General features: G+C 42.2%; 1 protein-coding gene across 2 annotated transcripts in view; it reads left to right on the forward strand.

Moving 5' to 3' along the window:
- Positions 1–27104, forward strand: part of uvrag (UV radiation resistance associated gene) — a 104653-nt gene that overhangs the window by 34934 nt on the left and 42615 nt on the right. For both annotated transcript variants that reach the window (XM_078265781.1, XM_078265783.1), the window contains 4 exons: positions 7180–7264; positions 10342–10429; positions 10833–10893; positions 15738–15903. In XM_078265781.1, coding sequence (XP_078121907.1) covers positions 7180–7264; positions 10342–10429; positions 10833–10893; positions 15738–15903 — 400 coding nt within the window. The remainder of the gene's footprint in view (positions 1–7179; positions 7265–10341; positions 10430–10832; positions 10894–15737; positions 15904–27104) is intronic.

Consider the following 27104-nt stretch of genomic DNA (forward strand, 5'->3'; position numbering starts at 1 on the left):
CAACATTTAGCCCATACATACACACATGCATATACATACATAGATAATATACATACGCACACCTACACCCATACATCGCATGTATACACATAAATAAAAAGAGAGGACAAAAAGTATCCCAAATATTTGGGTACATAAAAGAAAAGTCCATTCATACTTGAGGAAAAACATTTACAGCAACAGTTTGCATGCAAGTAAGTAAAGACCGATGTTTTGAAAGAGTGCAAAGAAGTGAGAGATGTTAGAGACCCAGGCAGGCTATTCCAGTCTGAAGGGGCTTTACATTTAAAGGTACGTCTACCAATCTCTTTATAGATGTTTGGCACAGTGAAGAAGGGCTATTCAGTGTGTCTCAATCTATAGCTGGGTCTATATGGAATTAAATATTCCTTCAGTTAAGGAGGATAATCAGAGTACACACATTTAAAAATATGTACCAATACCAGTGATATTGGCTTTTGGTGATAGATGCTAGACATTTAGTTATTTCAACCATTTAGCCATTACTTTTAGCAACTGCATATTCATTACCTTTTAACTCTTTCAACTATTTATCAGTTACTTTTAGTTAGCTTACTATTTGGACTCTATATAGTCATTATTTTTAGCACATTTTTACGCATTTACACGTTACTTTAGCTAACTGTTTAGACTTCTTTGTTCGAGCACTCTCAATTGCAACACATTGTCTTAATGAAATTGTTGTTGTAATCAAACTTTTTTTTCTTTTTTTTTCTTTTTCAAATTGGTTTAGCTACTCCACAATATTTCCATGTACACCCACCCTGGTGACTGTAGAAGAACCCCCCCCCCCCAAGGGTGCCAGTGGTTGGGAATCACTGATAAAGATTACTCATCAGACAAGCTGGTGGCTAAGGGAACGTTGATTCAGTTAGAAGAGTGTTTCATTTGTTGTATTTTCATACATTCCGGTGCTTATTAGATGCAGGTTTTCTTTGTAAGTTTTATTGACAGTTTAACAGTATGTGTAAGAAGATTGCTATGCAGTATATCCCCACAGAGCCTCCCGCATTGGACTGTTAATCTCCATTTTTCGTCACGTTCTTTAGGATGTCATCTGTGGCCAGCCAGGTGCTGTGTGGTCTTCCCATCTCTCACACCCGCCTAGGGCCCATTAGAAAGGAGCTCTTATCAACCTGTAATTCCCAGGAAACTGGCCTCTCTCACAATAAGTGGCCCAGAAAACCCAAACATACAGCTGGTGTTCTGCAGGTGTGTGTGTGTGTGTGTGTGTGTGTGTGTGTGTGTGTGTGTGTGTCCACGTGTGAGCTAGCAGATAAAGATCAGATGAAAGTTGGGCATCCGCGTTTTTGTAAAGTAACTATTAGAATGTTTTTGCAGACTTGCTGATGCCTATTCTGTTTATCTTCATCCATCCTGGACAGTGTTAGCTGCATCAGCTCTGTTTAACGCCCGCTGGGTGTAGACCCTTTTCCTGCAAATGCACACACACTCACGCTACTCACGAGTCCACTGCATGTCTTTCACGCGATCCAAAACATATACATATGAGCATGACCACCGTCTCTCTCTTTCTCCTCGGCTGTGAATTTGAAAAATAAAAGTCTTTCTTTCCTTCCCCCCAGGATTAATGGGTTTGGTTTTGGTGGGGTCACACTCTTGTCACAATTTCCTCCAGTCTAATTTCCCTCCTTCCACCTCGGGCTAATGACATAAATCAGGCCTGTGAACGGCGTTTACTGTACTTCGTAACGGTGGTTATTCTCACGCTTTGTAACCGAGCCAGGGCTCCTGACCAATACATGTCAGTGTTTGGGTCTCTCAAGTGTAAGGAGCAAGGAGTTTAGTGAAGGTATGGTGTGAGGAGGTATTTGTCACCTCGGAGAAAAAGGTCTCATATTGAAGCTATCATCATCATTAAGGCTCCTTTAGCAGCAGCTTTACATTCACATCCTTCAGCTGGCTGCCATCTTGACTGAGGATAAGGGTTGACAGGTACTGCAGTCCAACACTCTGCGTAATGACTCAGGATGTCTTTCTGCGTTTTTCCTCCTCCCCCCTCAGTCTCCATGTCACAGGCAAAACTTTCCTTCATATAGCACAAAGAGCCTTGGTTTAAAAAACAAGTCTGTTCTGATGGATTATTCTAAGTTGAAAACAAAGGCACGTTGTTTCCAGTTGTTTTCCAACAATATGGTTTCCTTAAAGGAAACGGTGCAGCCCGGCGCGTGTGTGTGTCTTTGCTATTTTAAGACCGTCCAGCTCCCACGTCGTTTAAATAGCAAATGCACCTGCGCTCATCTGTGCGCACATGGGCGTGCTGGTCCTACAGGGAGGTGTGTTCAGGTGCATTCTGGGCGTATTGCTATCTTGAGGCAGTGGGAAGTGATCGGCCATTGACCAACAAAAACCTGGTCTAAAGTCAGTAACGCAGCATTTCAGTAAAATGAGCCCAGGCTCATGCACAGCGCGCTTACACTATGCTTGTTACACACACACACACACACACACACACACACAGGCGAGTGCAGCAGCACACAAACATCTAGAAGATTACAAATAAAAATATTGCGGTGCAAATCCTCCATCATAATAGCAATGCGCCAAGGTCCAAACGCGCCTGGCTTTTAAAGGGAATGGGAGATGACACTCTGATTGGTTTATTGCATGTTACGCCCAAAACACACCTATGAATTAATGAAGACACTAAGTACAACCCTTTTGAACCACGCGCCCGGCGCACGGACCCTTTTTTTCCGCCGCCAGACTATCAAAAAGTGGATTTGGACACGCCCTAAACGCACCTGCTCCAGGTAGGGCTGGGACGGGAATGGGTTTTTTCTTACCGCGGTTGAAAAGCAAGAAATTCCTGCATCAGAGCGGTATACCGCAACCCCCTTACGAGAGTAGCGTAAGTCAGAGCGAGAATGGCAGGGTGCCTTAAGTGAGTGACGTCAGTGCCTGTGCGCTCGCGCAAGGAGAGCGAGCGGTAACGGAGAGTAGCGTATGAGTGCTGTGAGGAAAAATGAGAGGAACAAGAGATAGCAAAGATGATGTAAAGTGAGTTAAAAGTGAACAATAAAACAACAAGCTAGAGCTTCTCAAGACACAATGTCTTTATCTATTGTCAATACGAAAAACATCGGCTTATCCCTTACAACATGTTGCAGCTGACCAGAGAGCAGAGAGGGCTAACTTGTTGCTCTCTCTACCAATATAAGCCGCTCTGTTTTAGGCTACGAAACGTGCGTGCAGGCTGAAATTGAACCGTGCCGTTTTATCGGGATAAAGCTATAAACAGAAGGAAAGTTAGCTGCTAGGCTAATGTGCAATGGTAAACACTGCAGCTTGTTAAGCTAGTTGATGTGTCTACCTCAGCTGAGAATGGAGAAATGTCTTTGCCTTTCCTACCGTAGGAAAGGCAAAGACATTTCTCCGATACCAGACATTAGACAGGTACTCTCGCATATAGGCCTAATAGTCAACACGAATGTTATGTGTCAAGGAACATTGCGTTCCCCAAATCGCGAAAGGTCAGATGTGCTCCATCTTTTGATAAGTTTTGTTTAGAAAACCTTGAATCCATGTAAGACACAATGTCATCAGACACAATCCACGTCATTAGACACAATGAATCCATGTCATTAAACACAACGTGCAGGCCAATGTTTTTTTTGCGGTGATGACGGTGACGAGCTCAGACCCGCGGTAGGAGTCACGTGACCGCCCTAGCGCCAGGCACTTCACGCCGTGCGCTTAGATCGTTAAAAAAGGGCCCACAATCTCGAAGATGTCCCTTTCCTTTCTTTTTGGCAGCACCCCTGGCGATAAGTGGTTTTTGCAGTTGTGTTTTTGGATCGTACTTCCCAGAGATTGGAACAGTGTCACCTGTGTGACGTCAGTCAGTTGGCAGTTGTCTTCTTCTGAGCTTCGAAATTAGTTTCTTTTACTTGGGATTTGAACTCGCAACTCTAGCAGAGACACAAAAAACCCCCCAGTATGCCGCTTCAAACGCAAGTCAGTTGAAAAGCGAGTCTTTAAGCTCCGCCTACCCTCTCTGGCTGACCAACCACTGCTGGGTGATGAAAATAGCGTCACTAACTTGCCGCTTGTGATTTTTCCCGAGAATGTCCCCACAGACACCCAGTGTATGATACTTCAAATGCCATGGCTTTCATCGGTGAGCTATAGGCTCACTCACCTTTGTGTTACCTCCTTCAGCGATAGATAGTGACTAAACAGACAATGATTTAAATGAAAATCATTATCATCAATTATCACTTTAACTTTATAATTATCGGACTTCTATGATGCACCTTTTTCCAGACACTAGTATAGTTTATTCCTTCTAACAGTTTCACAGTGCTCTTTAGCTCATTTCATTGGTTGTGGTAGTCTGTGGTTCTGTTTTGAGTTGATATTTTTCACTCCATATCCAAGCCATTGTTATTTTCATCATTTTAAGCAGCTGCATTGAATGCTGCATGGATAAAAGGTCACTCAATAATTATGTCGCAAAGCGAAACTGAACACCATAATGCTTTTATAATAAACTCTAAGATCATGTACAGTTTTTTTTAATTTTTTTTATGTGAACCAGATTACATGCGCCTTTTTAAAGATTCCGTATGTGGGGTTTTCTCATGAACATTTTGCTGTGTAATTTATGCCGACGCCCGTTCCTCAATAGCTTCAGTGGTTGTTTTATTTTAATTGCAGACTTACAAGTTACTGATTAAAAGTACCACAGAGGGGAAATCATATTGACAAGGAAAGCAGTCATCTCTCTTAAGCTTTTGCACCTTTAGCATTTCACACAACAGGACCTGTACTCAGGAAGCAGTGAAGTCAAGGCAGTTTTTCCTGCAAGTTTAAATCAGTTTAGTTTTGGTGCTGTTTGTGTGATGAACCCACTCGGAGCCTCTGCGTTACGCAGATGTTGAGTGTCATTGTGAGTAACACTGATAGATCAGAGTCTCCACTTTGAAAGTGCTCAGGAACATCCTCACCCAGTCTAGGAACACTACAGTTCTTCCACAAAGACTAAGGTCATGCCAGTGTGAACAAAACCCTTAAAGCTCCAGAGGGGTTGCCTATTTTGCAGATTTATTTCCTTCAGAAACCCTCAAAGCCTGCCGTCGGCTGCCAGATGGACCTGACTGTACAATGTCCAAAATCAGAAACCTAAAGCGAGCTCTGTACGTGGCTGCCATGGTATTTACTGTAGTTTGTGTGTCCATGCCGTGATACCAACTGGAACACGTTAGAGGGATGAAAAGATGAGAAGATGAATGGAACAGATAGGACAGATCTGGGCATTACATGAAAGCAAGAGTGCAATACAGGCCCACGCAGTGGGGTGTTAAATAATGTTTTCATGTCCTCCCTCACAACAGATGGATGGCTTGCATGATCCCTGTCTATCTGTCTTCCTTGCTAATCTGATAGAGATACCTCAGAGTACCTTTATTTTCTCCGTCTCCGTCAAGGTATCTCTTCTTCTACCCTCATGGTGTCAGTTTGAGCTGCTTGGATGTGAGTGGAAGTATGTGATTTAAAAAAAAAAAAAAAAAAAAGCCGCTCCTGTGATCCATCTGATTACAAATGGGATTTGATGAATCTTAAATGCGTCAACTCACTTGTCTGCCAGCTGCTGTCATTTGACCCAATTGACGGAGGGTGGATTGCAGGCTTGATTGATGAACAATCACATTTCCAAAAAAGGGTGTACCTTTTTTTTTTCTTTTCTTTTTTTCCCCCCCGAATAATATAGACATCGTAAAAGATTTTCTTATCAATTTTCAATGGAGGAATCCAGGTAAACATGCATCCTTCTCCTCGCTGGTTACACACAAATGTCAATGCATGTGTACAGTGTTTACGATATGGTCAACCAGACCAACTCCAGGGCAGACTGTCAGACAGAGAGCGAAAACACTCTGTCATCATAGCTGCCAGTTACAAGCTAACAAACTACATAAACAAATAAAAGATGCTAACTACACTTACCATTCTGATACGTCTGCTATACGCCGATTTTATTGCACAGACCACGGCCATGGCTGAATCTCTCCGATGTTTCGAGCCGTCTTGATGCGCGCTGCTCTTTTGAATCCCATGTTTTCTGATCTAGGCATCAATAAACTGCCTGGGTTGTCTTATTCCACAGTTTGTGGGTTGGTAGGCACTCCAGATACCCAAAATCTCTGTGCACATGCACTGACAAAGTGAGTTTTTCCTGATATGTCCCCTTTAACAGAAATGAGTGGGGGCTTGGTCGAGATATGTAAGGGGAAACACTGAAGAACCACAGAATAGCTTGCATTTATTGAGGAGGAGGAGGCCAGCCACCTTGGGGAGAAACCTCATTACTAATGTTTATATTCATAGTCTGAGCATAAAGCATATGTGATTTTTGGCCCGAAGAGCTTTGTTTTGAGTCTCTGCTCTCTCGTTGCTACCATGGTCTGATACAACAGCCACAGTCCTTTTAGCTGTTGCGCCTGATGGCCAGTCTCACAACCCTTTGAGGCCCTTGAGTTCTTAATTACGACAGCAATCCAAATGTTTTAATAATTATCACAAGGCTCCAAACAAAGATAGAAGACTAAATACGCTTTATTCTGTTTATTTTGGAGTGTGGGGGAAAATGCAGGAGAAAAATATGTAGCAAACATGTGGTTTGGTTATTCTGAATCACTGCGTTGTCCTGTACCTTGTGATTTACAATGGGGGATCATACATGTATGTTTCTCTTGCATTGGGAGGCTGTATGAACACAGATTAGAGAGACATTCTGTCACAACCCTAAATTATACGTTGCTTCTTTCTGGTTTTATGCTACACTGGGGTATTGTGAGCTTGCCAATACTGCAGTTACACAGCTTCCACAAGCTGTATCATCACTGTATCTCATCTGCCAGATTATATTTATTTGCCTAGCTCTGTATTTACAGTCTGAAAAATCCTGTAATTTGCATACTTATGTTGTATGGTTTTATGTGGTGTGAAAAGGAAATGGTTTTGGCCTGATCAAAAGAACTGTTTGATCTTGCTTAAGTTTAACAGTGGACGGCAGCCAACCAAACACAGGCCCACCTGGCTGTACACGCACGCACACACACACACACACACACACACACACACACACACACACACACACGATCATTTACTCTTTATTTTTTATTTTTCTGTCAGAGGAAGCGTTCTCCGCCCAGCACAATGGTCTGAAGGAGGAGAAAGAATCCTTAACCAAGCTGCAGAAGGAATGCACTGCCAAGAGGTATGTGTGACCCTGTTATTATCTATTGCTTTGTGTCTGCATAGAAAACTTTTTCAAATGCATTTATCCTCGTCAGACATTACCCAGAGCCCCCTAAATGATGTGACCCAACGTGTTGCTCAGTCGTATTAAATTGTGATGGGACTACACCCTACTCCTTGCCTCCCACCTTGCTCTGTCAAAACAAGGCGATGTTTTTGCGGCTGGCACTGCCTATTTATGTGTGCTCACCGGAGAGTTTGCACATTGTGCTAAGAGGCCTATTGGCCCCGTGTTTGCTTTGGCCTACGGGGAGACATGTTTGGCGGGTGCCGACCCTGGATCCAGCTTTGTTTGTCTGAGAAGTGCCTGGCAGTCACAGAGGGTAAACCAGAGCCCCAGAAAGGCCAGCAGGGGCCAAGAGACCCAGCAGACAGGAAATTAACACAGACACTCGTACATCTGCCCAACATCCATTCTTTGGAAATATCTCTGTCGTCAATGTTTTTTTTCATGAAAATTTCTCTTTTTATTTAACTTCTTTTTTAAACTTTTAACTAGGGGAAAAGTTATGCTCAGCATGCACACTTTTTTCAGCCTTTCCACATTCCTGTTTTATATTACACGGCTGCTGTTGAACAGCTTATCTCACTAAATTGAGGCTGAAAGGCATCAGGTAGTTATAGTATCTTTAGTTGTTGAGTTGAGGGTGCTTTTTGAAAACCTAAAAAGACTTAACTTTGCCTTTCTAGAACACAGTAGTCTACTTGACGGTGTTAAACCGACTCCTCTTTGGTCACCAGTGGTTGAAAGGAACTACTCGAGTACTGTACTTCGTACAATTTTGATGTTTTTTACGTATTTCCATTATGCTACTTTATACTTCTATTCCAATACATTTCACGCAATAGGATAGTGCTACAACCAACCAGAGCAATGCTTCTTTGTTTTCAAGTAGCAGGGAATTCACGCGGAACCGTTACAACTCTGCCGTCAGCCCGCCCACCAACTCTATACACGATGCGATTGGCCTGACTAGAGTTCTAGAGGGTTTTTCCAGCTCGCAAGCCAACGGAGAGTTGCTAGACTGAACCCTGGCTGGAAATTAGATTTGCTGTCGCTAGGGTGCGTCTAGATTTCTAGGCTAGAACTTTGTACAAAGATGTTAAAAAAAACATGATTTGCTAATGAAATGGTGTTTAAACCAGTGGTTACCAACCTTTTGGCATGTGAACCCTTTCAATAAAGCCGTGTAGAGCGCCATGTAGGGTCATGTTTCAGATGTCAATAGGTTGTTAGCAGTTCCACCAAAGAGTTTCCCTTTAAACTTCCCAGATGGTTTAATTTGAGGAACTCTTAGAGGCCAAAAGTGGTAACATTATTCAAAATGTCATTAAAAATAAAATTGGAGAAAACTCAGAAGAATGAATACAAATTTAGGTAGCAAAACTTTGTTTTTCCTTTTTCCTACCTCATTAACCATCTAACGACCCCCTATATTGGGACCCACTGGACTAAACTACCTAACTGTATTAAGTGGCATGTAAGCAGTTAAACTATCTCCACTCCGTTGCGTGTCATCCGACGTAGCTCGGCAGACATCGGCTGCCCTGCTCCGCGGGGAGCTCCGTGCACTGGCACCACGAAAGGAAAGCCAAACGCTGTTCATCTGCACACACTGTCCACACAAAGATGACACAGAGCTGGATTTAAATCAGCAAAATATCTCAGATGGATTTTGGAAGCAGACTTTTACTTCTAATGGAGTATGTTTAGATTGTTGTATTGGTGCTTTTACTTAAGTAAAGATATGAATAATTATTCCCTCGCTGTTGATCACATGCCAGGTTGTGTGTATCTGCTTACTCATGTCAGTTAACATGCAGATAAACACAAACTAGAGATGGTCCGATACCATTTTTTTGCTTCCCGATACCGATTCCGATACCTGAACTTGAGTTTCGGCCCATACCGAGTACCGATCTGACACCAGTGTGTCATATATTTTATTATGTTTTAACAGCTGTATACTACTATCTCTGTATGGATGTGATATGATTTCTATCTTTGTTGACGGTCTGGCTCAGGTTAAACTCTTTGTGAAACATGAACAAACACAAACACTGAATGCCACAGAACTTTCTTTTATTATGCAGTTTGACAGTCAGTCATAACTGAAAAAGAACATAAATAAACTACTTTAAACTGGATTTTGGAGTGTATGTTTTGGGAAAGCAGTTTGTGAAGGGCTTGCAACTTGGGCTTAACCAATCAGATGAGGGAAGGCCTGCTGGACAGATAAGTGATTTCAGGTTCAAACGACCATTACACATAAAGCAGCCGCACACTGGGAAAGGGAAATGACAAGAGACTGCTTACCACAGGCAAAGCCAAATGGGAAATTCAAGTGTAAGGCGAGAAGCATGGATGGGAGGGTGCATCACATTCAATAGCCATTTACCCCCTAAAATCCCCTTTCATCTGCATGAAATGATGGGCTATTACCCACAAGTAGGGGTGTTATATTGTAGAGGAAACTCTCACACCATTCATACAAAGCAGCCAATCATCTCTGTTACTCAGACATAAGCAGTCACATGAATATGATTGTATGATAAATGATAAACGCTCCTCTCTGTTCGTCATCGTTTATATGTTCGCCAACTTTAATTACCTTAATGCACGTGTCAAACTCAAGGCCCGCGGGCCATATCTGGACCCTCGCAGATTTTCATCCGTCCTGCCTATCAATTTAGGTTCACAATACATTGTGGCCTACGTAGTTTTTGTCACTTTACCTGGCGTTTTTGTCCCCTTTTCCGACGTTTTTGTAACTTTTGCCGAAGTTTTTGTCACTTTTTCCTTAATGCCTCACAGTGGGTCCCTGGGGAGCAGTAACTAGCCTGGATGATTTCTACCGCTCATTTCCACTTCCTCCCATCACTTCCAAACTACAATACTTACCCCTATGATCTCATCTCTGCTTTTTCTCTAGTCCTTCCTTTGCCTTACATCTTCCAGTGTCCTCCACTCGTAACTACAGCTTGTGTCTCCTTCTGCCTGCCGGTTACTCACTGTGTCTGGTTTTGTGTCCCCAGAGAGCAGTTCCTCAAGTCCAACGCCCAGCTCACCTTCCGCTGCCGCCAGCTCCTCTCTGAGCTTTCCTACATCTACCCCATTAATGTGGTAAGGTCAACCTGATGGTGCAGTACACTGCTGCGCAACACATTGTTGACAAGGCACAGAATTCTCTGGTTACAGAACCAAGGCTTTGATCAAGCAGAAATGGTGCAGCTAGTTCTGTGTGCCCTAGTTCAAAAAGGAATGCTCAGATCATCCAGAGTCATCACCTATCTGTTTAACGTGCCTCGCTGATAAATATTACAGTCACTCTGTTTTCGAAAACATTTTGGCATACGAACTAAACACTTGAAATGCTGACACTACTGCACAATGGTGGAATGATTTAAAGTGCCTCTGCCAGCGGCAAAGGTGGTGTTTCGTCCCACACAGGGTTTCATCTTGTCGGAGTCCGTTTGTGTCTGATCATTGTCTTTAACATGAAACCTGTTTTTTTTTTTATCCACAGGCTAATCAGTCCGATTATGTCATCTGCGGAGTGAAGCTGCCAAACTCTGAAGATTTTCAAGGTAATTTATTATGCACCTGTTTGCGTGTTTCAGGGTTACAGGGTGATGCGTGCTGAACAAACGTTTTGCCTTTGCTTTAATGTCGTGGTTATATGTAAATGTTTGGTGAATAGAAGCCAATTTAATGTTCTGATGATCTCATAGATGCAGTATCTATGACATCATAACTTTGGCTGCTATACATGGCAGTTAGACATAACTGTGCTAAGGTATTACAGTCTTTAACATGCATAAATGACATGATTTTATAATTACCGGTATGTCATTTTAATACATAAAAGACATAATGACATAATTGTATCATCTGGCGTTTTACTAGCTGGGAAAGGTTGGCATTCCTCTTAACTCTGGCTAGTTTTATACAGTAATGACACAATCCCACATAGCAACATGCCTTGCCTCACGTACTCTTTGTGAGATGAGTGGGCAATAATTGAGCACATATGTAATCCCTTTACTGCAGCAAAGACAGTCTTTAAATTCTAATTAACAAGCATGCACGCACAAAGCTTCCTGGGTGTGTTTTTATCAAGTTTTTTTTTTGTTTGTATTTTTCTTCTCCTTTCTCCTCTCATCCACACAGTAAAATAATTGATCAAATTAATTAATACAATTAAATTAAAACATGTTTCTGTAATGCATAGTGCCTACAACGTGGAGGCAGAAGACCTCACATACTAATCTAGCTAAAAACAAATAAAATGGAAGATAAGGAAGAAGAGAGGATTTGGACTCTTGGAATCTAGAAAAAGTTTGGAGCCAGACACACACACACACACACACACACACACACACACACACACACACACACACACACACACAAGGAACTAGGTTGGTTTTGCATTCTTCCGTTTTTTTGAACACTTAGCCTTTCTGATCTGTTGTTGGATGCCGATGGAGGAGTTGTTAGGTCTACCACTGTCTTATAGAGTATTTTCAAAAGACACGCAGCTACAATAACCACACGGTTTCATATCAAAGACACAGTATTAGGCGCTGCAGAAAGGTTTTGTCAGCATGCAGTTTCAGCCACAAAGCCCTTGTTATCATGTCGGTGTGGTAGGTTAGAGTAAGGGTCACGCTGTACTGTATGTGTCGTGATAAATGGGGTTTGCTGTCACAGCGAGGGAAACTTGACGACTTTACGACCTCTCAATGGCTCAGATGAATGGTTAGCTTTGGTCCGCAGCACTTGTCTAATCCCGAGAACACACTCGCCACTGTCCACTCAACATTCTCCAGCTTCCCTTCCTCACAGCTGGTGAGACCCAGCAGGCCTCTGAACCCATAATTCAGAAATACCTCTCCCAATCTCCTCCGCTCCCTGCTGTCACACTCCACCTGTTAACATCTTTTAGGAGCACAGTGAAGTGCACCGTAGTGACAGCCAGACCATTTGTGTTTGCAGCAATCACTTGTTCCCATAAGGTGGAGGCCTGTGTCTGCTTCTGCCTCCCAGTCCTGCGTAGGTGGACACCTAGCAGTGAGTAAACAACTGAGCATGTGCCGTGGCAGAAGATAGAAGGCCTAACAGAGAACATCCTAATGCATTTACTGCTAACTACCTTTGCCCTCCTGGTCAGGTGGCTTGTGGTGTGTGGAATGTAGAGAAGAGCTGTTATGCCATCCAGGTAGCCATTCACATTCACCCTCTAACATAACCGCTGTGACCATTAGACATCTTGCAAAGGGAAGTACAACATGCAGAGACCTTTTGAAAGAGAGTAGGGCTGGGTATAAAAAAAATCAATTTTCCGTTTAAAATTGATTTTCATTTGAATGATCCATTATCAATGATCATTTCATAAAATCCAGAATGGATCTCTGTCTGTATCATATGAAACTATAAGACCTAAGAAATCCATTGGTACCAACTACAGTATGTCCATGCTAGCTTGTCGGTAAGGTTTTTTTTTTCCTTCAGAAGTTCAAAGTTTTCAAAGTCTTTGCTTCAAAGTTGGACTACATTTTAGGCGAGGAAAAAAAATGGACGTTTTAAAAGGGGTCTCTCACCTCAAGATATCTGAATGAAACTCACCGTAGAGTCTGTAAAGTTGCACTTTAGTATGTTGACTGCTGTAGTGTGTCGAGCTGTAACAATTCCAAATTAAAGCTGCAAGCAGCGTTGGATGGGCCCTCGCACCTCCTTGCGCGTTGGGGTTACTGACGGATGCCGATCCTTGCAACCGTGCATTTGCGCGGCACTCAGACACTGCAAATTGTCACCAATGAAAAGGGAACTCCCTTCTGAGTTCAATGATACCTCACACAAGGCTCTACGTCATACAGTTGTTTAGCTGTGAAAGGGGGCATGACTAAAGCATAGGGGGTGGGCCAAACCATGACCAATGAAAATGGAACTCTCTGCTGAGTTCAATGATACCTCACACAAGACTCTACCTTAAAGGTTCAAAAGCCATAAAAGGGGGCGTGGCCTGTGTGCATGGGCGTGGTTAAAGTATAGGGGGCTACCTCATTATCACATGTAGACCACACATTATAAGTTTCATGTAAATCGGATGATGTTTGTCATATAAGGCTGATTTCCTGTTGCCAGCGGGGGACGGTATAACCAAAAGTCAATATTGGCCTGTATATGTCCTCAGGCCTGGACTCTTGTTGATTGTGGGAAATTTCAAGCAGAATGGACAATGTACACTCTAGCGATGAACGAGAAAGTGGCTGTAACTAAACACTCAAAATGGCCGCCATGCCACGCCCACCCCGTTTGACGAAAAGTTTTGCTTTTAATAACTTTTCATCCTTAAGGTGTTGAGATGGTACAGACCAAATTTGAAGTCCATTGGATGAAATCTCTAGGAGGAGTTTGTTAAAGTATAGCACCTTGACTTTTAGGCCTACTTCCTGTTGTCACTAGGGGGCGCTATGACTTTGAGTAAATATCAGCCTGTAGATGTCGTCAGGGTTGGACTCTTATAAATCCTGAAAAGTTTCGAGCCAATTGAACAATGTACACTCAAGTTACACCCACTTCCTGTTTCGATGGCGAAATGCACAAAATGGCCGCCCCGCCACGCCCTATGACGAAAGGTTTTTCTTTTAGTAACTTGTCATCTCTAAGGTCTTAAGATGGCACAGACCGAATTTGAAGTCGATCGGATGAAATCTCTAAGAGGAGTTCGTTAAAGTACGACACATGGAAATGGCCAAAATCCCGCTAATTTCAAACTTTCAATTCAAAATGGCAGACTTCCTGTTGGGTTTAGGGTATGGCTCCAATGAATTTGTACGTCTTGACATGCTACATATGTGTACCACGTTTTGTTAGTCTACGTTAAACGTACTGCAGGGGCTAAACATTTTTAAGTTTGTAGGGTGCGCTAGCGAGCCATTTTTGCGCGCCTATTCCCGAATCCCTTTACAATACGAACATTTTCACCAGGCTTAATGCGACCGGCAATTTTGGTGAGTTTTTGAGTATGTTAAGCCCCTCAAAAAGGCGATTCATTTGCCGGGAAAATAATTCCTTCAGTTTGAATAGGGCCTTCGCCTCTGTCGGCGCTCGGGCCCTAATTAGTATCGCAACTGAAATATCCCAAATCGACCTTGTGGACCGGAATCAAATCGATTCAGGAAATCAGTGGCAATGCCCAGCCCTAAATAAGAGGATAGAGAAGCATGCGTTTAACTCTCCATTTTACCCCATTGCTCACCCCTGCTCTCATTTGTGTGAGGTCTACTCCATCAAGTCCAGAACTGTCTGGATGGGTACTGAGGTCAATTCAAGAAGGCCTACAGTGGAGGATATTCCACTTTAGAGACTAGGGTCAGGGTCAGTTGGAGTTCTAATCCTACTGGGGGGGGGGGTCAAAGTGGAACAGAGTGGCACTCTGCTCAGGCTCTTAAGTCTTTTACTTTTAACTAAGCTTTTCCTTGTCAGCTCAGCCTGACAAGATTTCAGCAGTCTCCACTTGCACCCTAAGGTGTCCTTTAGTTGACGTGATATTCCTGACTGTTAGTGTGTAGCATCACCCAAAAGCACCAGAGGCCAGGGAGCTGTTTACTCCAGGTGCTTGTGGTGCTATGGACTAGGAAAATGCCAGAAAAGTAATGGTATAACGCAGGCTTTCTGTGTTAAAAGATCACTGTATGAGCCAAGGAGTATACCACTTACTATTGCCATAGTCTATTATTTCATTAAGATAGAAACCACGGTGATTTGAAGTCTTTGCCTCAAGCAGTGTCCTGCTGCTCTTTTGAGAATGTGAAACCACTTAGTGTGTTGTCTTGGAAAAATTCCTCCTCCTTAAAGCGAGATGCTTTGCTGTCAGAAATGTTCACAAAGGCATCCAGTTTTCCAGTCTAAAAGTTATTTGGGCTCAGAGGGGATAGTTATACGTGATGCTTTTGCTTCTCAAGCACATATCTGTGAGAAATTGGGCATCCCACTGCAGCCAACGTTTTGTTGGCACTTTGTGTGCTGTGCCACATTTTGTATCGCTTTTCAAAAACACTATCCCACATGAATGCAAGTGCTCTTCTTCCTGAGGACACAAACTATGGTTTGATGTTTATACATTTTTGTTTGGATTCACAAGATGTGGACATGGTGTATGTAAACACAATTTTTTTTCTCTCCATGTAATTAAAGTGAAAGTCCAAACAAAATAGACATTGTTGTGTGCTTTGGAATTCTTGGTGTAAAAAAAGACTTTTGTTTAGACTTTAATTTGCATTAGATTATACTCTTAGAGGCTTTGGTGTGATGTCAATAACCTTAAAAGTCCATTGATGGAATAACAAGTACACCATTGTTGCTCTGCTTAACATCACTTGTCTAATGTGTGATCACTGGGACTCCTTTTCTACTTTGTGTCCTGCAGCTAAGGATGATGGGAGCGTGGCAGTCGCCCTGGGTTACACGTCGCACCTGGTCCTGATGATCTCGTGCTTCCTGCAGATCCCTCTTCGGTATCCGGTGATCCACAAGGGTTCACGCTCCTCCATCAAGGACACCATCACTGACAGACTCACTGAGAAGGAGCGAGAGTAAGTAGGCTCAATTCTTCACATGGAAACACCAACAAAAGAATAGGGAACATCTCATCTTAACATGCATCTTTTTCATCACAAATGCACGTATCACACATCCTGGTGTACAGGTTTGTCTTCTGTACAAATAGATTGTTTGATCTACTTCCACTTTGAAATCAACATTCAGATATATCATAAAAGCTGAGGACACGGGGTCAACAACGCGTCCATTGGTAAATCGTCTCGCATTGCCAGACCTTCCTTCACAGCGCTGCGGAGGAGGGTCTGGCTAGTCCACGCAGCATTCTGGGATGGGAGAAAAACGTGCTCTGATTTATTGGCATTTCTTTAAACCAATCACAATCGTCTTGGGCGATGCTAAGCTCCGGACAGAGCCACGGTGCCTCTGGAAAATAGCCTCGGGAAGGGACTTGTTTTGGTGGAACATGTGTACGTTCAAAAGTAGTTTTAGTCGTGCAACAGAAAACTCAGATTGGACAGATAGTCTAGCTAGCTGTCTGGATTTACCCTGCAGAGATCTGAGGAGCAGCTAACCATAGTCCTCACAAATCCACCGAGCCATTTTTGTGCGCCTATTCTCGAAACCCTTAAAATACGTAGATTTTCACCAGAATTGATGCGACCGCCAGTTTTTGAGTATGTTAAGCCCCTCAAAAAGGCAATTCATTTGCCGGATGAAGGAATAATAATTCCTTCAGTTTCGCCGCTGTCGGCGCTCGGGCCCTAATTACAAAATAATGCAACACCTTTTTATATTTACTTTTATCTAACTACACAGTAAGTTAGTCAGCATCCTGTTGTGTGAATCATTATATGTTTTTTAAGATAAACCATCAATGTGTGGGCACATGGTAATTGGATTTTTAGTGTCAAAAAAGAAGAAGGAAAAAGTCCCACCTTGTTTCGACATTTCAACCACTAGTTATATTGGTGAGAACGTTTCCAGACCTGCCAACCTGTACGCATTTTAAGTAGTAGATATGCATTTTGACATCAAAATACGGTGATACGATTTGTCACTTTAAACTACGCAAAAATCAGGTGACTGCTTTGAGTTCACTCGTTGACGTGCAGTAGCCGTCTCAGTCTAACACTTGATGGTAGTAGGCTAAAACAGCGTAGCAGCCACGAGCATGCTGGGGGGGGAAAAAAACTAAAGAAGAAGAGTTCGACCAATCACAGCGTCGGGTTCCTTCCTCTTAAATGTCAAGCGGGGATATCGGCTACTGATAGCATAACGAAAGCATCAAATGCAAGTGTTAGTCCTCTCTCGTTCCCGTTTAGTTTGGTTGGTTTCCCCAAGGAAGGACGGTGCTTGCAAAGGTAAACAGGGGTTGATGTAGAAAGGTGAAATTGTGAAATGAATTAATTTACGTAGCCTACCAGTCAACTTTAGAGAAATATTTAACACGAATAACGATAACCTAGTTCCGTGAGGCTACCTAATTTCCTAAACAGCTTGCTTGTTTGCCAGGCGTTTAAATGGGTGTAACGTTAACGGTACACTATATTTTTTTTGTCGATGGTAAAAACGTCAGCTCCATAAAGATCTAAAATACGTCCCAGGATGAAAAATAGTCTACCGACGTTTCCCACGTATTGTTCGTGTTTGTTAAACGTGACTTTTTCATTGTAGCCTAGGCAGTACAAAGCATCATGGAAAAGAATTATAGGAATAGTATAGTAGGCCAATTTTGGAACAATATTATAGTAATCTTATAGAAATAGACTACTATAGGCCTAGTATTTTGGGACATACTATAAAAGTATTACAGTATTTTGGGACATACTATAGAAGTATTATAAGACGGTATGCTACTGTAGGAACATTATGGAGGTTAAGGTTATTATGGAGATCATAAGTAACCTGGGCTATGACTAATGACTACGTCCTAGGACCAGGTGAAGTGATTGATAAGCATGTGAACTAAACGATACACTGTACTGATGCCCAACCAGCCAAAATGACATCAAAGACTGCGTTTTTTCCGCGTGCGTGCCGCCGTGTTCATGAACCTGAACCTCGACAATAAATCAGTAAGTTGCTACTCAAAAACGTTTTTCAAGGATGGCAGGTCTGCGTTTCCCTTGTTGCCAATGCCATCACAAGCGTGGATAATGTTCTCTTATTCCATTGTCTGACTTGCAGTATTGCCGCAAAATCTCCCAAAACTGGTGCAATCTTTACTGGTTGTATGTTCGCTCAGTAGTTTTGTAGAATTCCCATAATTAAATACTAAATAATCTAATCATAATGTTGGAAAGTCGTCTCTGCTAGATATTTTTCACTGCATTTCTTCACATTATCGACCATTTGGAACATTTGCATAGTTGTCTTTATTTGTTGAAAAGATCTCATTGTGCTCACAGAGAAGTCCACCGCTTGTTTATTCAAATACTCGGAGGAAAAGAATGGCCGTGAGATGACAGGAGCATTAATCAGACATCTCAGCTGGTGCTCCTTTCCAACTGCAACAGCCGCGATTTAAAAAAACAAAAACAAAAAAAAACTTTACACTTTTAACACTGTTAACAAGAAAGTACATAATCGCTGCTTAATCATCAAACTGTTCTTTTATTTCCACCACGTTTATCACACTTTTAGTAATCCATCAAACCATAAGAGCCACATCAAAGAACTGTGCTGCCAGATTTCAAAGACCTGGGATCTTGTAGTCAATAAATCGCCAGCCTTGTTATACTGTTATTCTCTTTGAGGCCCTATTTTTAAGTTTTCAACAGATCATAAATTTAGATATTTATTATGGAGTGGTACCATGTATCTGTATGGAATTGGGTCCTTGAAGTTGAGTGAATTTGGCCTGGAAAGTCCTTGAAAAGTCATTAAATTAGACTGGATTAGATCAAATATCATGGGCCTCTAATGTGCGTTTATTTTAATACATAACAGAAAACAGATATAGTCCATTTTCTGGTTGTCTGTTCAGATTAAAACGTTCTACTGTGTTTCTCAGTATGTGTACGTGAATGTTACATTCATTACTCAATGCATCCTCAACAGGAGTGTGTGAGGGCCAGTGCTTTCGTATTCTTTGTCTCATTTTCCACATTTGGTGTAAACAGTTGGTTTCTCTTCTCTCTAGTGTTATTGTGCTGTGACACATGGGATGTGGAAACCTCCAACTTCTGTAACTTAATAGTCAGGCCATAAATAGCGACTTATTGAACCAATTATTTTCCTTTTAGAAAATGCTCACATTTTCTTACTGTTTTTGTGGTTGAATTTTCTTTGACTGCATTTGCAACAGTCAAGGTTTGGATGTCTGGAGCTTGACATTAACACACACACACACACACACACACACACACACACACACACACACACACACACACACACGCACGTCTGCAATAGAGCGTTTTCACTGGGGCTTGGCTTCTGGATTTGACAATATGAAATACTCAGATAGGGCCTGCCACATTGCAGATATATATATATATGCATATACTTGTTTTTGCAAAAAAAGCACATCTCTCCCCAGTTGCGCTACATACCTGCATTGCTTTTACAGGGTGTACTTTCTTCTTAAGCTGTTTTTGTTTTGCCCGTGGTAACAAGTTCCCCTTATTTTACAACTTACTCTTAGGTGTTGAGATAAGCTATAATGAAGCTCTGCCGAGACTGTAAATCACAGCGCCCATTCAGGCCAGTGTCTCTGACACACCCTAGGGCTGTAACCACTGTGCTTCCTATCTTCACAGTAGAGCATTACAACTTTTTTTCTTTTTTTAATTAAGAACTTTTTGTGATTGCAAATATTATGTTGACATAGAGAGAAGCAAATGATAAAGTGAGAATCTAACCACACCTGGGGCTTTGTCAGGGTTGCTTCTCATTAATTGTACAGGCAGTGTAATTACAATGAGGGCCAATATAATGAAATTATTATTTTGTATATGTTATGGTCCTGTAACTATGCATCAAGTCGGAATAAAAAAAACCAAACCCTGCTCCGTTATGATAATTGCACGCTTACTCAGGTGTGCACCTTACATGCATATTGACATTCCACACATTCAAGTGTGAGAGGGGGAGTAATGAGGAAGATTATGCTATGATCAGCAATGTTACCAAAAGCCATGGACGTGAGTGAATATGATTGCCCCATCAGTGTTAGAGTTAGTAGCCTGGGTAAGTTCAGTGCCATCGGAAGAGGAGAATAAAGATGAAAAGTCCAGAGTCATGCTTGCACTCGTCAGCTCTTACATTATGCACACAGTTCTGCTTTTGCTTTTCAGTCCTTATTGTTGTTTTTATGTAAAGAATATTCACACATTTTATGCGAGTGTTTATTACTGGGAATCTGAACAAATATGGGCACCTCGGGGGCCCTTGTGGGCCTCTGTTTGTGCTGAGCAGTCGGCTGTGTTTTTCAGGTGGCTGAAAAGGAGCGAGTTGGGGTCATTTGAAACCTGGAGTAGGCTCATTATAGTAAATGATTTAAATTGGTAGGAAAAGACATGCAGGCCGCATGGCGATGTTAAATCAGATCATTATGGAATGGGCTATGGAACTCCATTTAGGTCAGTACTAAATAAGTACATACATAAATATGGCTATGATATAAATCCGGAAATAAATATGAGGCAATACATGTAAATACAGAAATATAATAATGAGTCAACATAGTTCAATAAAAAAAAAGTTATTTGAAAAATGTCTTTTAGTTATTTATTTCAGGGTACTTTTATTTCATAATGCCACATTTATTTCACTTTCTTTTTGCATATTCAAATGAACAGGAGGTGGCAGCTATAGGCCAGCTGTGGTCCCTCTGTCTCGTGTTTTATATGCTGTGGCAGATAGTGATATGCTGGTGATGCCAGGCTACTAGCTGGTTGCTTTGGTCTGATCTGAATCTGTGAGAAAACCACACCCCATTCATTTGAATCAAAGAAAAAAAATGAGTGAAATAAATAAAAGAAGAAAATAATGAAATGAATGAAAGCAGTCCTTTGAAAAATGCCATTTATTAAATAAAAACCTTTTATTTATTTGTGCTGTACTCTCACATTACAAAACAAGTGGCTGCTTGTCCTCGGCCGAGGCACATGGGAGTGATGTGTAAATCAGCACGGACACTTTCACATCCACGTGTCGTACTTAAGACAAACAGCCGGGAGAAAGTGTGTGAGAAAAAGAGAGACATTATAAGACAACTCTGTGATTGAGCGGCCATCTCTCTGTGTGGGTGATTATGTCATGACAACAGCTGGAGAGGCTCACTGGGAGTCCCTTTACACATTTCCAGTCTTACCATGCAGGATATTTACAGCAGGCCCAGCAACAAAAAATAAACTTGTAGGCTGTGTGGCTGTTGAACAGACACCACAATCCAGAATTGCCCTTAGGTGTCCCTGAGTGGGGCCAAATGCTCCAGCAAACTCCCCCCCCCCCCTCCACATGTTTCCCGGTGGGCTGCAGACACATAGCAAAATTATGTGTGGGGAGACTGAAAGCAACTAGCCGAGCTCCAAATGTGTACAAAAAAGGGGTGATTAAAGTGTCGGAAAGAGGGAGCCAGTGGTGATAAGTGAGGTGGCATGGGATCAGTTTCTCAGAGCGTGGTAGGATTAGCAAGCAGTCAGTCAATTATAATGGTGTGCACACAGGAACCTAATGTTTTAGTTGCACTGTAAGCCCCTGTTAAATTGTAATTGTCCTAACCCTACTTTTGCAATGTGATGAATCTTAGTGCTATGTTTAGATGACTCCATACATCCTTAAAGTAAGGCTCAGCATCCCCTTTCTGTGGCTTTACTGCCCAACCAAGTGGGAATCCAGATTACTCTCATGTTTATTTCTCAGAGCCCTGGGTATAGTCAGGCCTAACCTGTTCATTGATTTGGACCTTCAGTGTGGTGTGAAGAATATGAATATATTTCACCTTTTGTGTTTGGCTAATATCACTTTATTCCTTTCCACCTGCCGGGTAGAGTAATGGCTGCCTTATTTCATATAGTCAGATATTTTTCCACAGGAAAAGACATGTGTTGATCTGAACTGTGTTACTTTCCAAGAATGTTTGAAAGTAAGGTGTGGAATATGACTGGTCTGTTTGACACTCTGTATGATTCCCCCCCTCCCCAGTTCAGACATGTTCTCTGAAATCTGTGGACTCTAACGACATGTTGCGCCCACATTTTGTCCTGTGGAGAGCCCAGTTCCAGTATTTCTGATTGCATGGTGGAGAACTAGGGAGATGTGATCCAGATGTCCAGTGTCTGATTGAGACCAGAGCCCAGCCATTAAAAAACAAGCACTGCCTCCTATAGTCCTTTGCCCAAAGAATCAGTTTGTATTATTGCTCTTTATCACAGCTAAAGGAAAAAAAGGTTGTAAGTGGGATTTACACATCACTGCTTGGTTCAAACACAAAATAAACTCGGAGGTAGCGAATGTGAATGCCAGGGGAGGGAGGCCAGCTTAAGACGAGAGGAACCTGTGAGCTCCAGAAAAGGGTTATTGTTCCGGGGCTTCAGGGGTTTCATGTCTCTTAACATGGACCATGTGAACAGGAGGTGAGGGGAACTGCACCCAAACTAGAAAGAACTGTGAGGCTGCATGGCGCCTTAAACATCCTGCTGAAGGACTCATAGTATAGACCTTTTTCACGACAGACATGTTGACATGTCATAGTAGGAAAAGCACAGGTGTATTAATGATGGCTGCATTCCACTTAGGAGAGGCCCTGGTATTGTGCATGCTGAGTCACTGAAATAGCTTACTGGGACACTTGATGGAATGGAGCCATCGTTAAGGTTATCAGTTTCAGCTGTGCTTTTCCTACTATGACAAGTCAAAATGTCTGCTGTGAAAAAGGTCGGAGTGTACACACACAAAAGCCACGTTTGGCAATCGCTGATGAAGTATCTATTGTTAACCCAAATTACATGCTTAGACACTTTCTATCTTTTATATCAATGCAGATACAGTAGATGTGATTTTTATCTCCAGGAGTTTTAAGTTATCCATCCTGGCATTTCTGGTATTAAGCCAATATTGTACAGTCTATGGAATTTCATTTTTGGCACCTGATCAACATTTACGTTCTTTAAACGTGTCATCTTTATTGTTTCCCCACACTCTGTCCTACAGCACAGATTGTCACTTTAAATACAGATTTCAGCTTCAACTGGAATTCAAGATCTTTATAGTTGTTGTGCAATGTTAATGTGTTATCCATATTAAAATGAGAATTGTATGATGTTCTACTTGGTTCTGTAAGAGACTGCACATTGTCTGGCATTATAGAATGAATCATTAGGTGCTTTCTGACCGGATAGTACTTGTACTTTTTAGAGGAAAAGTACAATTCTAAGCAGTTCTTTTTTTCCGTTTGCATTCCCACTGGCCAAGTGGCCATAGGGACTGGTAGGAGGGGTAAGGGAGTGACGCAAGCACTGCAACAGTCTTTGCCGGTGAGCCGCAGGACACGCTTGTGGAGTTTAACTCCGAAAAGACAGTTAACCACAGGTTCCTGTTAATCTTATGATGGACATGTGTTGTGATATTTAAACAAACGAACCCTTAACGGCGAAATAAAAGCCTCTTATTTACGAGAGCGGTCTGAGAGACCTCCAGCTCACAGTGAGGTGTCTGAGCATCACTGGCCGAGCGACGAGCTAGAGGCCGGGGCAGGCGCCTGCTGGCTGTCGCCTCACTCCATGGAGCTTCTCAACTCCGAAAACTTTGAAGCAAATTGTCAACTCGGCATCAGTTTTCGCAAGACTGCCTATATTCGAAATCTAAACAGTTAATTTCTTGCCTAAAACGTTGTCAGAAGTGAATTTAATGATGACTATGATGGTGAAAATTGTTAAAAATGTCCCGTTGTTGCTCTGTCTGCAAGTTCTGAGTTGGCAGTGGGCGTGACTTATAAGTTCGACCAATCAAGTACACCTAGGAAAAGGGAAAAGACCCTGCTCTGGAGTAGGAGCTAAAAAAGTACGCTACTGAGGCCAGAGGAACTTAAAAATCCCCAAATTTTTCCTGTCAGAACACGACGAAGAAAGTGTTCTAGGAACGTTTAGTTCTAAGAACTGCAAAAATCCCTCCGGTCGGAAAGCCCCTATTATTAAGGAGTGTGATATGTTTGCTAGTGGGTCAGTTGCATAGTTACTGTGTTCTTCATAGAAAGAATGGAGGAGGTGATCCACTTGGGATCCAGATAGTTTAAATCCAATTCCAACAAATAGCTCATTATTTAAGTGTTTATGTCAACTACAAAGGCACCCTGAGACTGGACTGAATGTTTACTTGTCTTCTGAGGTTTTCTACCAAATCACTCAAGGACAATGGCAGGAATGCTATGTTTATAATAGCTCTAAAGAAGTCGAGGACTCTCTTTAGGTTGACAGGTTAGTTTAATAAGCAGCCCTTCATCTTGGAGCCCTGCTGTTGTGCAGCCCATTGGAGAAGTCTTTGTTCGTTCTTCATTAAAAAGATAACAAGAAGCATCTGGCTTTCTGGAGGATGCTGTGTAGCTTGAATGGGATGACCCAGCCAGCTAAGAACTCTAATAATGTATTTTTGTTCAGAGATTGAAGGGAAACAATCAATGTACCTGTAATGGTCCTGTCTTTATATACTGTAAGCTCTTGCTCTCTTTTTAGCCATGCTAACGACATGTCTGTCTGTTGGTCTGTCACCCCTTGGATTGGAACAGAATGTTTTGGACAGACATTCATATTGCCCAGAGGATGAACCCTACTGACTTTTTTGACCCCCTGCCTTTTCCTCTAGAGCCACCATGATGTTGACATGTGTGGTTTTAAGTGAAGTGGCTCAACAGCTACCGAAAGGATTGCCATCAAATTTTGTACACACATTAATGTCCCCCCCTCAGGATGAATTTTAATGACTTTAATGATCCTCTGACTTCTAGCATCTAGCACCACCATCAGGTCAAAATTATAATTCTTGTACGAGCAAATAAACATTTTTTACGGCAAACATGTTGACATGTCATAGTAGGAAAAGCACAGGTGTATTAGTGATGGCTGCATTCCACTAGGAAAGGCCCTGGTATGGTGCATGCTGACTCTGAAATAGCTCACTGGGACACTTGATGGAATGGAGCCATCGTTAAGGTTATCAGTTTCAGCTGTGCTTTGTACTATGACAAGTCAAAATGCCTGCTGTGAAAAAGGTCCATACCTGCAAAATAATGACATCGTGAGCATGTCTATGGTATCATTTAGCTCAAAGCACTGCTGAGCTAAAGTACAGTCCCACATGGCTGTAGACTATTGTTAGTCCGGCTTTAATCATGAAAATTGGTGTTGACCAGGAACTGCCATGAGGTCAGAATATTAATGCTCAATCGGTGTTATTATCTTTTGATTTCAGGTCAGATAGCATGTTAAGTTGCGTTTTGGATGGAGTGATGGTCTGCTCTGGCTTAAGTTTTTGGCGAGTCAATACTATGTAGGATGCTAGTCATATTCGGCTCCTCTTTTCCATCTCTGCTTGTGATTAAAACAATGGAAACAAAGGGAAAAGGGGAAAAAAATACAGGCGTTGGGAGCTGGGGTCAGCAGACCCCTGGATATTCTTAAGAGCTGTGATGAAAACCCAGTATGACAGAGCGAGCAACCGCCACATCACTCAGGAGACGCCTTAACGGCAGAGACCAAGATGGCCAAATGGTTATACAGGGGTCTTAAGTGCAGCAGCGGCCATTAAAATAGCATTCACTGACAGATGCTCAGTGTAATCATTTCTCAGATATTGAAAATTGCAGCTCACTGTGATTTATATAGTAACCACTGCCATTAGCGCTGTGACAGTTGCAAGGCAGGTGTTTTTTTTAAAAGCAGACCCAGATGATTTATGGTCCCATGCCGTTTGAAATTGCACATTAAAGACATTGTGAAACTTACAAGCATCCACCCCCGCCCCTCCCACCATTAAAACAAGGGTGTACATACTGGCCAAGCCTCGTCTCCAACATGTGAGCCAGAACTGTTGTTTTGCACATTTGGAGTATTAATTAGGATGTCTAAACAGGCAAGCCGACACATGTGGAGGCCTCAGCCTGTGTATACATTACAGCAGGTCAGCCAGTCACTAGGAGTCTTCCCTTTGTATTCTCATGAACCATGGTAGAGCTGAGCCCGACCACCCACCTGCATAGCTGCGTCCTCCTCTATACTCCGTCTACGTTTAATACAATGGACCCAAGAGGGAAGAGAAAAGAGTCCAATATACTATAAGGTGCTTGCGTGTACCTGCTCTCCATAGTTTTCACAAGAAGCCCCCACTGACCTTGTGGCCTTAGACGTATTTTAACAGGACTGAATGTAGAGAAGATGGTCATTTTAATAAAAAAACAAAAAAAAACAGAGCTCAGATAGACTTGGTTCCGTTGTTGTGGTAAAACTCCAGAAACCAATGTCTGTTTTAAACAGGCTGTATGTACAAAGCAGAATGCATATACAAAGCTTTAATGAGTCTTTGGGCCGTAGTAGCCTCACCTATTCTCTTTGCACAAAGAGCCCTACAAATGTTGCCATTTAACCGTCTGGAAGGTATAAAAGACGCCATGAGCTGCTGACACCTGCTAGGAGGCCTCCGGGGTGCAGTCCAGGGAGACCGTGTAGACACTGGTGGTGGTAGATCACTCAAAGTTGAAAGAGGTGTAAGTCAGCCTGCTATTAAAATATCTCTCAACAATAATAAAAGGAATAAAAGAAAGAAAGGGCACGGAGTGTTTTTAAAAAAAAAAAAGCAGAAATGGACAGGAAGAAAGAGCAAAGAACTTCCTATACTTCATCTCATCGTTGTAGCTATATGTTTATTGGTTGTTTCCTCCTTTTAACGAGAGTCCTTCCTTTATATTTTAAAGTTATCTATGTCTAGACCCTGCAGTTAAAGAGCTGGCAGGCTGGGGCGCACATATTCTCTCCCATAAAGACAGGGGACTTTCCTGTGAGATGCAGCTTTTGTCTTTTTTACGGTGTCAGGGCTCCACACTTATTAATTACATATTTTTACACAGGGCCAGTGCTTGCACGTTAACTGTCCTGTGGTGAGATTGCTCTGAAGGGTAGATGAGAAGGGAAGAGAATTTTTTTATGAGCGAGGGGGGGGATAGACTGTTGCTCTCAACTCACTGTCATTTATTTTTGTCCAGGGCACACAGAGTTTAATATTGGCTAAATGAAAGCAGATT

This window comes from Sander vitreus, chromosome 13 (genome assembly GCF_031162955.1).
Source record: "Sander vitreus isolate 19-12246 chromosome 13, sanVit1, whole genome shotgun sequence".
Taxonomy (NCBI): Eukaryota; Metazoa; Chordata; class Actinopteri; order Perciformes; family Percidae; genus Sander; species Sander vitreus.